The sequence below is a fragment of a genome, unplaced genomic scaffold, assembly GCF_019419815.1.
Source record: "Pyrus x bretschneideri cultivar Hongxiangsu unplaced genomic scaffold, Pyrus_bretschneideri_v1 Contig12, whole genome shotgun sequence".
Lineage (NCBI taxonomy): Eukaryota > Viridiplantae > Streptophyta > Magnoliopsida > Rosales > Rosaceae > Pyrus > Pyrus x bretschneideri.
In genome coordinates, this window is record NW_025999413.1 from 851752 (window position 1) to 867851 (window position 16100).

The 16100-nt window shown below is 38.1% G+C and overlaps 2 protein-coding genes across 3 annotated transcripts; one reads left to right on the plus strand and one right to left on the minus strand.

Moving 5' to 3' along the window:
• Window positions 1–2426: 2426 nt before the first annotated feature.
• LOC103960929 (serine/threonine-protein phosphatase 6 regulatory ankyrin repeat subunit B) lies at window positions 2427–6760 on the minus strand. 2 transcript variants are annotated; one of them, XR_007255851.1, is made up of 3 exons: window positions 5511–6760; window positions 3299–4700; window positions 2427–3191 (listed from the first exon to the last, which is right to left on the minus strand). XR_007255851.1 is itself a non-coding variant. In XM_048577775.1 (2 exons), the coding sequence occupies exons 1-2, from the start codon at window positions 6219–6221 to the stop codon at window positions 3357–3359; spliced, it is 2055 nt and encodes a 684-aa protein (XP_048433732.1). In that variant the 5' UTR covers window positions 6222–6760; the 3' UTR covers window positions 3195–3356. The 2 variants fall into 2 exon arrangements, 1 of the variants encoding a protein (XP_048433732.1); XM_048577775.1 differs by lacking the exon at window positions 2427–3191 and having other exon boundaries at window positions 3195–4700.
• Window positions 6761–13690: 6930 nt separating this feature from the next.
• LOC125474290 (prohibitin-3, mitochondrial-like) lies at window positions 13691–14582 on the plus strand. The gene is given in 2 exon segments (XM_048577776.1): window positions 13691–14524; window positions 14527–14582. Coding segments are annotated over 2 exon segments (834 nt in total). The 5' UTR covers window positions 13691–13746.
• The last annotated feature ends 1518 nt before the right edge of the window (window positions 14583–16100 follow it).

Consider the following 16100-nt stretch of genomic DNA (forward strand, 5'->3'; position numbering starts at 1 on the left):
CTCTCATGTATGTCGAAATCTTAAAATCGTGTTCGTTTATTATATATTGTATGATTATAAATTATTTTAAATAATTTTATTTAAAATTAAATATAAATAATACTTGACAAAAACTGATTATACGATATACAATGAACGGACACAATTTAAAAATTCTTAAGAATCCTCACAAAGAGGATATATTCGAAAAGCATATGGCTTGCGTGTGCATTTTGGTTTGCAAACATCATTTTGGGAACAATCTTCTTTAGTCTTCAATTTAAGTAAAAACAATATATAATATATTTGAATTAGTCTCTACAAATCTCAAAGATTTAATATATATATATATATATATATATAATCATTTATAATACGTTCACATGGTTCGTTGACCTAATTGTACGCTAGCTAGACCATTCACATGGTTTGATAAGTAAATTTGGGGCCTGCAAGCTTATCAAAATATTAGACTAATTAACCTGAAATTGGAGATTAATGTCAAAGTAGTTGCCTTAAACCATAACCTTAGCTAGCCAATGGTTTTAACTTTCAAGCAAACAACTTGGACAATTCAAGCTAATTGGTTGATACGGAATTCCGACTTCTGCATATCAGATGCTGACGTCCCATGACTGCAAGCCCCTTTTGAGGAAGAGCAAAAACCATGAAACGTATTCACACCAAAGTCGATAATTGCAGCAAAGTTTCGTAAGCAGTCCACTTAATGTACCAAAACAACAGATCAAAACAACGATAATCGAAGCCGCATGGGGTTTAATTCAACTCTATCCAAGAAATTTAGAGGATATTTGTATAATTCTAATGAACACATTAAGGTCAAGCGACGACGTAGCTCTCAAAGACTCAAAGGGCAGGAAGCAACAGGTACAATTATTTCTTGCAAGTTGGAGTTATCCGCAACTAGCAGCTGATAGAGAAAACCGTGTTTCCAATTCCATACTTAAGGTCCTTATTTAAGTACAAGTTTGTCAACTGCTTGAATTTTAAGACGCGAAGTTGCGGAAGCTTGTGCTTGGATTCACCCTGATGATGTTAACACGAAGAATTTAGTTTGGGAGCTAGCAAGTATCAAACATTTGTTTATTGATTTGGAATCAAATTTTAAATCATTTTACTTTGTTCTTTGTGTGAGTAAGAGGATCAGTACGCGTGATCTAGTACACCACATAATAAATTAGTTATCCATAGTTTACTTATATGAAATGATATGATACTTTGATTTGGAATCAAGTTTTAAATCATTTTACTTTGTTATTTCCTTGAGTAAGAGGATCACTACGTATGATCTTGTACGCTACAGAATAAATTAGTCATCCATGGTTAACATATATGAAATGATATGATACTTAAACTTGTTGCCTCAGCTCCTAAGCTAATTAAGCTCTAAGTTTCCAGGGTTTGCTTTCGTTGCATAATTGTTACGTCTATGGTTGCATAATGTACATATCATTTACAATATGACAGAGACTGTAGGATGAATTAATACGGAAAGAAAACGGAAGTTGCAGGGAAAACAAACAATTTCAACTTAGATATTATATAGGACAACTAGCACCACTAAACATATTTGAAATTTGTTTTGTAAAAATGATTATTTTATAGTAACGATCACATATTGATCATATGTCAATAACAAAATGATGATATAATAACAACTAATTATATCTACATAAAAATGTCAAAATATATTTATTGTAACTACTCTAATATATATATATATATATATATATGTGGACGATGGAATTGTTGGGTTTTATTCGGACAAAGGAATTGAAGATTGGTTACCACCAAATCCTGTATAAGATATATATGCTAGGTCTACAATTTAGACAAGATATATACTGAATATTGTAGTTCTACTTGTACTTACAGAAGCTTTACAGACGATGGGGTACAACCAAAGTGGACGTCACGGCTTTGCTAATTATCCAACAATATCACGTTACTGTGACTTATTAGGCATTGGGCTGATACGATTTGAGTGGTTATGAGTGTAGGTTGACAAGTTTGCATCTGCTGTTTTTCTTCATGTATTTGTGGCTTTGGGTTGTTCACATAACTTTATGTCTGGATCAGAGACTGACCGGCCTGTCTGCATGAAATAAATAAAGGAAAAATCCTAGTGGGAGTAGAATCAGGTTGACAAGGCCGTACGCAGTGCCCAGAACAAGAAGGTCAAAGGGAGCTTTTATTGGGCCCGGTATGCCGAAAACTTTCTTTAGTTTCGGTAAAAACTGCCGAAAGAACTAGTTAATTTCGGTAGAAAGGTACAGGGAATTTTTTTTATATCCGGTAGATTGAGGCCAAAATCTTTCCCAATGACGTCTTAGTTATCTATTCTTCAAAAATTTGTATCAATGCGCCAAGGAATGTGGAAGATGTTGGAGTTGGGTTTTTGAAGATTTGGAGGGAGGGCGCGACAGGTGACTATGGTGCACGAACGAGGGTTTGGCAGGAGTGATGGTTGGGGGAAATGTTTTTTTTTTTTTTTTTTTCAACAATAGTTATTTTTTTTGTAACAAAGAGTATTCATATGATGCTAAAACTGTTGTTGGCAAATCTTGACGGCCTTTACTACATTATTGGGCTGATTTCTTAATAATAAAAATTATATTAGATTCGATAGTGACATTGAGAAGCCAACAATTCATTACAAAACTTGCTTCTCGAAAAACATGATTCAAATGAGATCAACTCGAAAGAGCACGCCAACTTCATAATGTTTTTTAACGACAGTGTCCAGCTAGTGAGAAACCATGATCGACATATTCCTTGTTGCATTCAGTTGGTCCAACATTTCTGCAATATATCATACATATTTTGAACTTATGAAATCATACATCTTTGCTTCTTGATTTTTGGTTCTCATATTTTTTCTTCTATACAAATCAAGGAGCTTCAAAGTGAAACGTTTCCTGGACAGATTATAAGGAGTGCACAAGAACCTATAATTATGCTAATCTCCTGATTAGTTATAGGAGTTGGATGAGGAGCATAATCTGATCATCCCATGATTGCAGTATCACATTGTTTTTATTTATTTATTTTAAATACTAGCGATACTGGGGGAGGGGAGAATCAAACGCGGGATCTCTGATGTAGTGGATGAACATTCTTGACCACCTAAGCTACAAACCGTTGCACAATCCTTCAGTGCAGCATGGCGTTTATCACATATGACTTGAAATCTATTGATGCAAGCAGTTTTTTAATTTACTCAAGTTAAAACAACAAACCATGCTATAAATTAAAAGAGAGAATAAAACGAGAAACAGATACAAGCTATTAAACTTACGGATCTTCTTCTATGTTAGTGAGTTCGCAAGGACCAAACTCTTCACATCAAAGTCAAATCAAGCAACTGAAATAACAGGAGGATGCTTGAAACTTTGCTGCTGCCTGTTAACTGGGTTTTTCACAGACAATCGTGATGCACCAAAACAGAAATACTGTCTCCTCGACCTCCTATTAAGCGAGCCTTGTTTTGCCAAATTCGGCGGTTCGTCATCAGCTACTTCATTCGACCAAGACGGTCCTGCAATGTCAGTTTCCATGCAAACGCTTTTCTGAATATCTAGAGAGGTAGGTGAAGAAATTGAGGATGATTTCGAAAATGAACTAGACCGAGAACGACCTGGCACAGTTATGTGCGGAATTGCCTGCATTACGCCACGCCTTATGCCACAAGCAAACCTCTTTTTCGCTGATGGACTTGACTGGTTGCTCCTCACAGAAAGTGTCCGTTTGTTGCTGGGAACTGATGAGACTGATGGCCTCGAAAATCTCTGTCGAAGCGGGGTTGGAGCTGCATCATCTGAGCTTTTGTTGCATATTTTGATAGACTCTACTGATCCCAAATCAACCGATTTCTTGAACCTTTCGTGCTTTTTCGGTTTCATTTGTGGCCAGCCTACGACACGTTTTAGTTGTGCTGCTGCATTATTTACCGAACCAGGTTTTTTAGTAGCGAATGAGCTGCCGTTATTTTCAGCAGTTGGATACGGACTGATCAGTTCGGGTGGAGATGAATTGATTCCTATGCTACGGCGATCAGCGGTAGCATCTGTTACATTTTCAATGCCAGTATACAAGAAGATTTCCGTGTCAGAGATTCTAAATGATGTTCCGGGACTACCTCCATCGCCTTGCATCTTCAAGCGCGAAGCAATCACTTTTCTTGCATTGTAATCCTGACAACCAAATATTCCCCCAGCCGAAATCAACTGCCTGATTAGTATCTCAGATGATGCCGAACGAGGCCATTGCCTAAGGTAATCAAGCGCTGTCATGCCATCCACATCGCGGGCGTTCACATCAATCGATTGCACAATCATCAGTTGTTGGACTAAATCGGAATGCACATCCCCAATGATTGCTGTGTGAAGGGCAGTCCGTCCTTCGTTGTTTTTTGCATTGATGATGTGGTCGATATTGAAAGCTTTCTCGCACACCAGTTGCTTCAGAAGCTGAATTTGTCTGTCCAGTCTTCGGAAGGCAGGACTTTGGAAGCCGGATATAGCCTTGTGGAGAAACGTTTCTCCGGAGTTGTTTCGTGCAGAAATAGACAACGGAGATGCGAATATAAGCGCTTCGGCTGCAGCTAGTTGGCCCCTTGAAGCTGCAACATGTAACGCTGTGTCGCCTTGGAGATCAGTGGAGTTTATGATATCAAAGGATGCTACAAGATACTTCACTACCTACATGAAAGAATGGGAGGTTATATACATTGACAACAAAGACAACGCAAGTCTAGTTTAACTCAAAAAAGGAAAATTAACAAGGAGAAATCTAAAAAATGTGGAATTACAAATGGATTTGCTTTCTAAGTAAATCCATAACAAGAGTGAATTGAACTTTAGAATAATAATATGAATCAGTCATCTAGCATTAGTCCTGTTACAAAGGAGACATTCAGACAGTTGATAGGACAATGATATCGTGTCGATATATATCATTGCCGCCAACAAATTATACTGATATGTTACTATGCATTTTGACAATATCGATACAGATCCGTTCTTGCATAAAATAACATATGCATCGAACAAAAATGTAACAAGAATGCCTTGAGAATTTCTGTTAAGAATTTCGTTTATAGTTGTTTTCACTATGAGCAAAATGTTAATCAAAACAACCTAATTTTCTCTTCATGCTAAAATTTATGATTTTCGACAATATATATCGACCAATGCATCTGTTCCACACAGAGAATTTATGCATCCAACATATATGGTAACAAGAATACCTTAAGAATTTCCTTTTAGTTGTTTCATTAAAAACAACTCAAAATAAAATGATCATCAAACCGACCTTAATCATCACTTTACCCTAAATTTTTATGATTTTAAGTCATCATCCACACCAACAATTGTTACCAGGAAGCACTTGACTGATTAAGCTGATACATCCTTGCAAAAGTGTAAGAAAAGAAAGCACTTTGGAAAGGAAAAAAAAAGAAGATTAAATCTCTGCAAAAGCAGTTTTAACGAAAGTGGGAAGCTTCTCACCTCTACCCGCCCTTTCCCAGCCGCTGCATGTAGCACAGTTGATCCCTGAATATCCCTATAAGCCAAAACATCCTCACAATCCGAAAGAAGCTCCTTCAAAACACTCAAATTTCCGCCTCTTGCCGCCGCATGAACCGCCCTGTTAACCATCTCCCGTTTATAAACACAAGGAATCTCCCCAATGTGCTCTTCCAGCTCTCCACCACTCCCCGTCATAAACCTCGGCGAAACTGCAAAGTCAAAAAGCAGCCTGAAAATCTCAACATTCTTGCTCCTCGCAGCAGCATATAAAATATCAGTCACCCCGTATTCTCCTTCCCCGAAAACAAGCAGAGGGTTTCTCTCGAGCAGTTCTTGGACAAAACCAAGCTCCCCGGCGGAGGCAGCAGTGTACATAAGCCAACCGCCGTATCCAGCCCTTATGAGAGAGTTTGGTTTTCCTTTCTTGGACTCGCATTCGTGGAAGAGCTTTCGTGCAACGCGCAAACGACACTTGGCTACATCATCATACTGAGCTTCGTCGTCCCACACTGCCTCGAGGCGGCGAATACGGCGGAGAGATGTGAGCTTGATGAGGTGGTTGCCGTCTATGCGGAGAAGCTCTCGAACCAGGTCGTAGTGGCCGTTGGCGGCTGCGTAATCAATCGGAGACGCGTACCACCATTGGTCTCCGGTACTTTCCCACCTGAGAGGAAAATACGTAGGAGGCATCTTCTTGCAAAGGTAAGAGAAACAAGAAAGAGCAACAATATTTTCCAGAAATAGTTGATATAAAATTAAAACATGCGATACAATTCAAGCTAGCATGAAAAATTTGTACATGGAACCGGGAACAGAATACGATTCAGAATTTGCAATCAGTTTTTCTTCTTTTCTCGTCGTTGATTTATTAACGGAATTAAGGCAACTAACAACCAAAAATTGAGTGAGAAAGAGATGAAGAAATGAAGGAAGATTTAAAGCAGTTGATCAACTACCAGCTATAACAGAGGGACATCAACTAATAGCAAGGGGAATTATTTAAATTTTTTTAGGGTAGATGGCAAGTTTAGAGCGATGATATGAATAATTAATAATATCAAGAAGATATGGGATGGGAAACAACAATCATGGCTAACACAAATGGAAGACAGAAAAAGGCAGAGTCCACCTTCTTGGATGAATTAAAGTTGTAGTGAAAAATAATGTAACAGCTTTAAGGACGATCGCAGAATATTTTCGAAAGATAAGGAAGGCGAGGCAGAAGATTAAGAAAATGTTAGGTAGATCATATTTTATAATTTATATGATGCAATAGTTAATAATTGGATATATATTTTAATGATTTAATAAGGAATTAGTCTTTAACTACTACGTCATATATTTTATAAAATATGCTTAGAAAAATGATTTGTCACATCCCGATCCGGGGCGGGCCACCTCCCGGGCCCGCTCTACCACCGTAGGACGATATTGTCCGCTTTGGGCCCCGACCACGCCCTCACGGTTTTGTTTTTGGGAACTCACACGAGAACTTCCCGATGGTTCACCCATCCTGGGAATGCTCTCACGCGCTACTCGCTTAACTTCGGAGTTCCTACGGAACCCGAAGCTAGTGAGCTCCCAAAAGGCCTCGTGCTAGGTAGGGATGGGAATATACATATAAGGATCACTTTCCTGGGCGATGTAGGATGTCACAATCCACCCCCCTTAGGGGCCCGACGTCCTCGTTGGCACACACGCGACCAGGGTTAGGCTCTAATACCAAATTGTCACATCCCAACCCGGGGAAGGCCACCTCCCGGGCCCGCTCTACCACCGTAGCACGATATTGTCCGCTTTGGGCCCCGACCACGCCCTCACGGTTTTGTTTTTGGGAACTCACACGAGAACTTCCCGATGGGTCACCCATCCTGGGAATGTTCTCACGCGCTACTCGCTTAACTTCGGAGTTCCTAAGGAACCCGAAGCCAGTGAGCTCCCAAAAGGCCTCGTGCTAGGTAGGGATGAGAATATACATATAAGGATCACTTTCCTGGGCGATGTGGGATGTCACATGATCTCCTTAGTATTATTCACAATTAATATATGACAAGTATGCACACATATTTTTAAGTGAACATAGAATGTTTGAAGGGAAACAAGGCTAACTTGATCGACCTAATAGCCACTGTAACAACAAATCTGTGAATGCAACAAGCATGAGAAGCAACAAAACGAATGCAACTAGAACTCCAAAACTAAAAGAACTTTAATTCTATAAACTAGAAAAAGAATTACAAGAAAACTAAATTAGGTACTATAAGAGCACTAAATCTTATTAAATACATACAGCTTTTTTTTTTTTTTAAAGTTAAACGATAGATTTTGTTAGATTAGTCAATAATGAGATTTGAATCCATGCCGTCATACAAGAGTTTAACATATTTCCATCACTGTAGTAAAGAGCCACTTACATACATACAGCTTATAATCTGTTTAGTTTCATATGATTTTACATTTTACTATAAATTCATAATGCATATTTCATCTTAACATAGTGTGTGAGAGAGAATTAGGTTTGGGTTTTTCATGGTTGACTGGCGGGTAACTAATAAACCCTTCCCGGCACAATAAATTATCCTGAGGTGAAATGTGATTCCTTTTGTACTGAGAAAGTTAGAGATAATGATGGGGAGATGTAGAGAGAGAGAGAGAGAGAGAGAGAGAGAGAGAGAGAGAGATTAAATTTACCGATATTGGTTGGAGTAATGATAAAGGAGAGGACTGTTGGTAGTGGGTTGAAAGATTTTTAGAGTGATGCAGAGTGCTTTTGGTAGTGGGTTGAAAGATTTTTACGTCACGAGTGATGCAGAGTGCTTTGGTAGCGGGTTGAAAGATTTTTACGTCACGAGTTAAAAGGCTGAAAATGCAGAGTTCTTTTGGAGTTAGAGCTTTTGAGATAGTCTGTCTTAATTAACGATTAATTTGAACCTGTTTGATAATTTTTTTAGTTTTTAAGAAATCAATTACCAACTAGTTTTAAAAAAAAATGAAATAATTATCAAACATTCTTTTATTATAATGAAGGCAACATTTCACCGAATAATCCACTTTCTTGTCTTAATGAACTACTCAATCATAGAGATAAGACTGTTGATGTTGAAAGATGCATGAAGATCTCAAGAATAATAGTCGAATATTATGATTTTAATAACAAGATAATTAACTAGGGAAAGAAAATATCAGAATAGTTTTAGGCATTTGATCAACTTGAAAAGAAGTTGAATTTTCCAGTAGTTTAATACTTGGGATGGACGGTGTGGCTGGCTGCTCAATCCACAATCCAACGTCTAAAGTTCCGGCGGTGCAATTCCATGTCACCCACAACTTTTGACGTTAATAAAGTTATTACTTGCAATATTAAGCCCTTAACCAACCGACTAATTCTTGATAATTTTGCAGGCGTAAGAAGAAAGTCATACCGGTTAGAGTAGATACGCTTCTTAGTGGTATAGATGTACTCTTCAATTGTGAACTCATATTCGAATCATTCTCTTAATATTTTGGATTAAATTAAAGTAGATCATCGTTTATATTAAGAAAAGAGAGTTTGATTTCTTTGTCCTATTTTTCTTTTATTTCCTGTAGAACAAAAAGTGTCCGTTTTTATGTAGTTTATAAGCATGCTTACATGCTTAACTACCACGTGAGTTTCTTGAAGTTTACTCAAATATCATCCAAATCAATACCAAAGCACGCGGAATGCTAAATAACAATACCTAAAAGGAGTCGAAGATCGTAGTTGTGATTGTTAATCATTCCCAGAGATGCTAAAAGTATATACTAGCAACTAAGCAAAGAATACATGTAAGGTGAACTATGTTGCCTGTTTACTTGGAGAGAAACTAACCCACAACACGAATGTGAAGCTGGGGGTATAACATAATATCTCATTCCTCATTCGTCTGAATGCAGTACCTGTTCATCATTCGAAGGTGAAATTGTACGATACTGGGTTATGCCAGTAAAGACTAGTGTTTTGTGTGATGTTATATAATTCTTCTCTGGCGTAACCCAGAGTCGTATAACTTCACCCTCGGGTGATGGGGCCTACCATGTTTCTTCACTAGCATAACCCAGTGTCGTACAACTTCATCTTTGGGTGATGGACAAGTATTGCCTTCGGGCGACTATGATACCCCTAGTTGAGTATACACTTGATTGAGATATGAGATTTATGGGTTTTGCCTTTAGGCGTATCGATACCACATTCAGAGATAATTTTATTGCTACAGACATTTTTAGAGTTTCAAAAAAGCCTATACGTAGTATATATATGAGTTTCAAAATAAGAGGTTATTATGTTCAGAAAGAAAATGTATTTTCGTATTATTAGTATTAGTATAAATTATGGTCCACTCACCTTTCGTTTTTGCGCCCCCTCAGGAGTTAGAAGCGAGGCATTTGACACGATCCCAACATAAGGGCATTTCTGCATAGGTATCCTTGAATCTTTGGTATTCTTTTGGTTAGTTGTATGTTTTGAACACGATTCGGCATTGGTGTTTTTCTTTCTAATAACATATTTTTACTTGTATGCATGTTTAAAATGGCTTCGTCACCCTCGAGTATCGGTCAGCACGTGTCTATCAGGGTTGGGACGTGTTAGTTTGCTCATTGACGACGATATTTCAAACCAATTACTAATTAGACATTATCATGCACTTTAACTGTCTTGTAAAATAATATATCATTGACTTGAGATACCATCACATTTCTTCATATTACATGAAATTTCTTCTCATCAGGTTGACACTACAGAAACTTCATATGCAACTCCGCACTCAGTCTGACTGGAACACACATAACTGATAACTGTAGCTAAAACAAAAGTAGAATCAAAATGGGGTGTCCATGTGAGAGGGAGGCAACTTTTTAACTTTTGGAGTAGATCAACATTCAAAAGCTATATATTATAGAGAGGGGGTGGGTAAAGGTAAGGGGTTACTCACTTTTTAACAACAATAATGCATGCTTGCATGTGACATGTCATATATCAGTCCCCTTTCAACTTTTCCATCACCTCCAGGATTCCTTCGTAGCTTTGATTTTTACTGTGCTTCGTTCTGCATGCAGTCCAATCCACCAGTAGTCTCTTTCTTTGCTTTAAAATAGATTGGTGAAACCCTAAATCTTCACATGGGATATACTGCATAAAGAAAAGCATATGATAATTCGATGGTCTCTATTAATGCTCAGCTGCATGCAGCTTATATCCCCAATAATATTGGGGTAGTGGACTCTAACCCTATGGCACTACCGCTTTATATACCGTTATCAGTAGCACTATCAGTATCGTAGATCCATGCATGATCTAGAAAATATACAAACTTACAGATCTAGATGGACCACCATCACCATGAATACACAAAGATAAGCATATATAAGTGACAATAGGTGCGATCATAAATAAAGTTCCTGTTTCATACAAGTGATATATATTCAAGTTCTACTTATGATCGATCCCACTATTTTGACAAATGAAATCTACGATTATGGTTACAAGATCAAGTGAACTTCCAATGTGTGACATCTCTTTACATACCTTCATGACAATAAATGCCCCTCCAAGTTGACCTAAGAACAGAGAAAAAAATGAAAGCATGAGCACTTTTGCGAAGGAAAGTGTGGAATGAAGAAAAAGTGTGCGGCAACGTGAATCGATTGGAAGATCGAATGTCAGCCACCCAACCATTGTTAAGTTGGGTGGTAAGGCCGAATTAAGGACGACAGTAGTAGGACAGGAGATGGTGCTTTGCCTCCCACCACCACCACCACCAGTAAATCCACCACCAACAATTATGATCGATAAATTATTATATTAACAATCTTCTCAAAAGTATATGGACCCTGCAATGATTCAATCAAATTATATTAAAGCGTATATGTCCTGCGAATCTGCATATTAACATGTAATTAACTCAGGGATAATATAACCATTTCATTCTACCTTCATATGTCATCACTTGAATTCAAATAGGAACCAACACTATTAACAAAGTTTTATCTCACTAAGTGGGATCGACTACATGAGTTCTAGAACGTCATAGTGTTCAGTTTTGTATCACGTTTTCCATTAGCTCCAAGTACTTCATGTATTCTCTTAAAGCCTATTTCCAAGTCTTCCTATGTCTTCCTTTAATTGTTTTGCTCTGAGCGATTTGTCTCATAGTTGTATTTTCTAACCCGAGCATCTGAAAATCTTTGTTTCACATGTCCAAACCACCTTAACCGATTTTCTCTCATCTCATCTCCATAGTTTTTCTTCAAATAGTAACCAAATTACGATTTACAACATCTTAATCTTTTTTCTTTACGATTTACAACATCTTAATCTTTTTTCTTCTTAAGAAAAGCCATGGTGATGCGTCTACACAAACAAGACAAATGCCATAATTCCACTTAGTTAATTAGGATTTTAATTGATGACAAACAAACTACATAGAATGCTGAGATTCTCTCACCGTTGAATCATTGTAATCACGATTTAAAACCTAAATTTAAAGATATTTGAACCTTTTTTTTTGTTAATTTTTCTTTTATCTAAATCTAAACTACATATTAATACAATCATCTTTGCCAACCAAACAAGGGTGAAAGAATATTTAACAAAACAAAATTTTGTTATTTTTTGTTTAAGCTCCACCTACATGTGATTTTAACATCTCTAATTTAAAAAAATAAAAAATAAAAAATATACACTAAATATACATTTTAACATCTCTATATTTTTTTACTTTTGGGCTTAAATATTCTATTAAATATGCATTTATTGCTCAATAAATCGTAAATCCACTTCCAAATGCATTATAAGGTATCCATAATGCTCACGGAAAATATTTCAAGAAAATAAAAAAAAATCATTTTTTTTACAAAAAAAAGGTGGACTTAACATTCACGGTTTTTGGCCGATTTTGGAAATTTGCACATAAATCACCATTCAATCTTTTTATTTTCACCTTTGTCTCACTGTGAAGTTTTGAAAATTGAGCTGAGAGTTTCCGTTGAGATTCTTGAGTGTAGAACTCCATTTGACAATGTTTTGGGCCTCATTACTATGATTTTCACTTATTTTTTTAGTTTTTGGCTTAATATTCTACTAAATATACATTTGTTGCTCAATAAAACATAAAACGGTGTCTGAATTCCTTAATAGTTTAACTTAATGCTCAGGGAAAATATTTTACGAAAATAAAAAATTTTCATTTTTGTGCACGCCAAAACGACGCAGGCTCTGTGGATGCAAAAATGGGTGGGCTTCTAGCACGCAAAAGGATGCGGACACCTCACATGCAGAACAAGGGAACCCAGGCACACAAGATGAGGTAGACTCCACGCATGCAGGACAAAGCAAACTCCTAGGTACTCCGAAAACATGGCTTTATGGCACCCTCAAGAATTTGAAACTTTTAGCACATTTTTGTTAATTTTTCTTTTATTTCTCTTACCACTACAACAAACTATGATATTCATATTCTTCAAAGTATATTTTTCTGTGCAAAATCTTTTATAATCCGTGCAAAATCTTTTTTGTTAATTTTTCTTTTATCTAAATCTAAACTACATATTAATATAATCCTCTTTGTCAACCAAACGAGGGTGAAAGAATATTTAACAAAACCAAATGAGTCGTCTCTTTATTTCTATTCCTCGATTTCCTTTTGATTTATTCAATTTGAAAGCTAAAAAAAAAATGCAAAAAAAAGACGTGTAAAAATCACTTCTTGTCTTTGTAAACCTACAATAGATCCCCCTTTTTTTTTTCAGTCAAACCATAGATTTTGTTTAATTAGATGTTGGATTAACCACATACAAAGTTTGAAGCCCCTTTCACTTTGCATACATCCAATATTCTTGATTGAAGTCAGTTAAATTAGGTTTTTTTTTTTTTCTCCATGCAAAGGGAAGGAGCTATTATCGGCACTCAAAGATTAAAAAAAGAAAAAAAGTGACAATGATTTTGAAGCTCTAAACAGATAAAAGACAATCTCCTTAATGAGGCCCAATACTATTAAGAATGTTCAGCCCAAAATAAATTTATTGATGGGCTGATGGGTTTAGGCCCGTTGTCCAAACAAAAATAAAAGCGTAGGCCCATTTCGTAGTTTTCCTCCTGCCCAAGTAGTTAGGGGTTTATAACAAAAATCACATAAACCCTACTTTCCCACTCTGCAAAAACCCATATCCCTTCCCTCGAATCTTCGTCGTCACCAAGATGGGAAGCAACCAAGCTGCCGTGTCCTTCCTCACCAACGTCGCGCGCGCCGCCTTCGGCCTCGGCGTTGGCGCCACCGTCGTCAACTCCGCGCTCTACACCGTCGACGGAGGCCAGCGCGCCGTCCTCTTCGACCGTTTCCGCGGAGTCATCGACGACACTGTCGGCGAGGGGACCCACTTCCTGGTCCCATGGCTCCAGAAGCCCTACATCTTCGATATCCGCACCCGGCCCCACACCTTCTCCTCCATCTCCGGCACCAAGGATCTCCAGATGGTGAATCTCACCCTCCGGGTCCTCTCGCGCCCCGAGGTCGCTCGCCTCCCTCAGATCTTCAAAACCCTAGGGCTCGAGTACGACGAGAAGGTCCTCCCCTCCATCGGCAATGAGGTCCTCAAGGCCGTGGTGGCGCAATTCAACGCCGATCAGCTCCTCACCGAGCGTCCCCACGTGTCGGCGCTGGTGCGCGAGAGCCTGATTCGCCGCGCCAAGGATTTCAACATCGTTCTGGATGACGTGGCGATCACGCACTTGTCGTACGGGCTGGAGTTCTCGCGCGCCGTGGAGGCGAAGCAGGTGGCTCAGCAGGAGGCGGAGCGGTCCAAGTTTGTGGTGGCCAAGACTGAGCAGGAGAGGCGTGCTGCGATTATCCGGGCACAGGGTGAGAGCGAGGCTGCGAAGCTCATCTCTGATGCGACTGCTTCGGCGGGTATGGGACTGATCGAGCTCAGGAGGATTGAGGCTTCCAGGGAGGTTGCTAACACGCTTGCCAGGTCGCCAATGTGTCTTACCTGCCTGGTGGGAAGAACATGCTCTTTGGACTTAACCCTCGCTGATGGTAATTTCTCATTTCACTGCTTCTTTTGTGTTTGATTTGCTTCCTATTTTACTGTTACATTGATTTGGTAATTCATTGGTGTTGTTCAATTCTTATTCTGCATCGGTATGGGATCATATCTGTAATCTATGTATATATTCGGAAGTACGATTAAACCATTTTAGAGTACAGACAATCCCTCGTTGAAACCGAAGACAATTGGAAAGAGTTGTGCACATTAGCATCGTAAGAGTTTAGGTTTTCGGCACTAAGAGAGCTAATTCATCAAGTTTGCTAGGCTCAGCTATATCATTTTGCTAAGTTTTGGCGGAATGCTTTTGGTTCCCTTTTGTTCTGAATTTCAAGGGAGTTTGAACTTTGAAGGATTGAGTTATGGTGCTGCTTGAATGATAGCATGATACCCACATTGGGCGAGGCTGCACGTTGTACGCTTCGTACCATTATATACACAAGATACATACTAGGAATTCAGATAGTTCTAATGAAAATTTTTGGTTTTACAATAGTTGATTCCTTTGTGTTTTGTAGTTTTTAACGTTTAGGTATACTTATCGTGCATATAATGTCTAGTTAACCTGATTTTGAGATGGAATGAAGTGGCAATTATTGATTATTTTAAGCTACAGATCTCTATGATGACAATTGAGGAAATTGGAAAGTGAAGGTAATTTCAATGTATAGTGCAAGTAACGTGTGCTTGATCTTATGAATGAAAGGCCTAAATTTGATTTCTGTGGTTGTTGCCTACGTGCATGAGAAATATGAATGAGTTTCTTTTATGTTTTTGTTCCGCCTCTTATGTAATGTGATTCATGATGGAATAATTGAATCCATATGGGATTGTTTTTATGCCTTTACACCATTTAATATCAAAAGACCTTCTCGTTCCGTCAATTTGGTCCTATCGTTTTCACAATATGAAATAATGGCGTTAAGCTTTCCTATTTGATTAGCAATTGTATCGGTTTTCTTTGCAGGGTTCCAGGACATGGCATAACAAGAAGACCAGTCCGCGAATACACCGAAGTCTTGAGTGGTTTATTTCTAGAGTAATTTTTTGTTTTTACGGGGAAGGCGGGTGTCTTGAACTTATTTAGAATGAGAGATAAGGTCTAGGAAACTGCCATGGACGTTGCGTTGATAATGCATTTCTGACTAAGTTCACCTGGATGGTTAGTACTTGAATATAATTTGGTGCACTTTTGTTCATATGTTGCTGTGCAGGAGGATGTGTCATCCAAAATTTTGCACCTATTTCAATTGCTTTTTCTCGCCATCTGTTTCTTTATTTTGCTTTCATATCGATATGGCTGGGCGTGTCATTTACATATTCTTGCGCCTCGGCTTGGTAACGCTTGGGCTTGACATTAGTACATGACGCATAGAAAGCGAGATGAAGGCCAGTCGAGGTGCGTTGTTCCTCCTCTTGTTTTGATGTTTCTGCATCTTTCATTTTCTTCTTCTTTTGGTTTGGAAAATACTGTTTAGATTGGAAGTAAAGATGCAGTTAATTGCA

Bases quoted from the DNA above. Each gene is read 5' to 3' on its own strand.
- LOC103960929 (XM_048577775.1), bottom strand. From the start codon at position 6,221: ATGCCTCCTACGTATTTTCCTCTCAGGTGGGAAAGTACCGGAGACCAA. The intron at 4,701-5,510 runs GTGAGAAGCTTC...TCTTTCATGTAG, and splicing joins CTGGGAAAGGGCGGGTAGAG to GTAGTGAAGTATCTTGTAGC.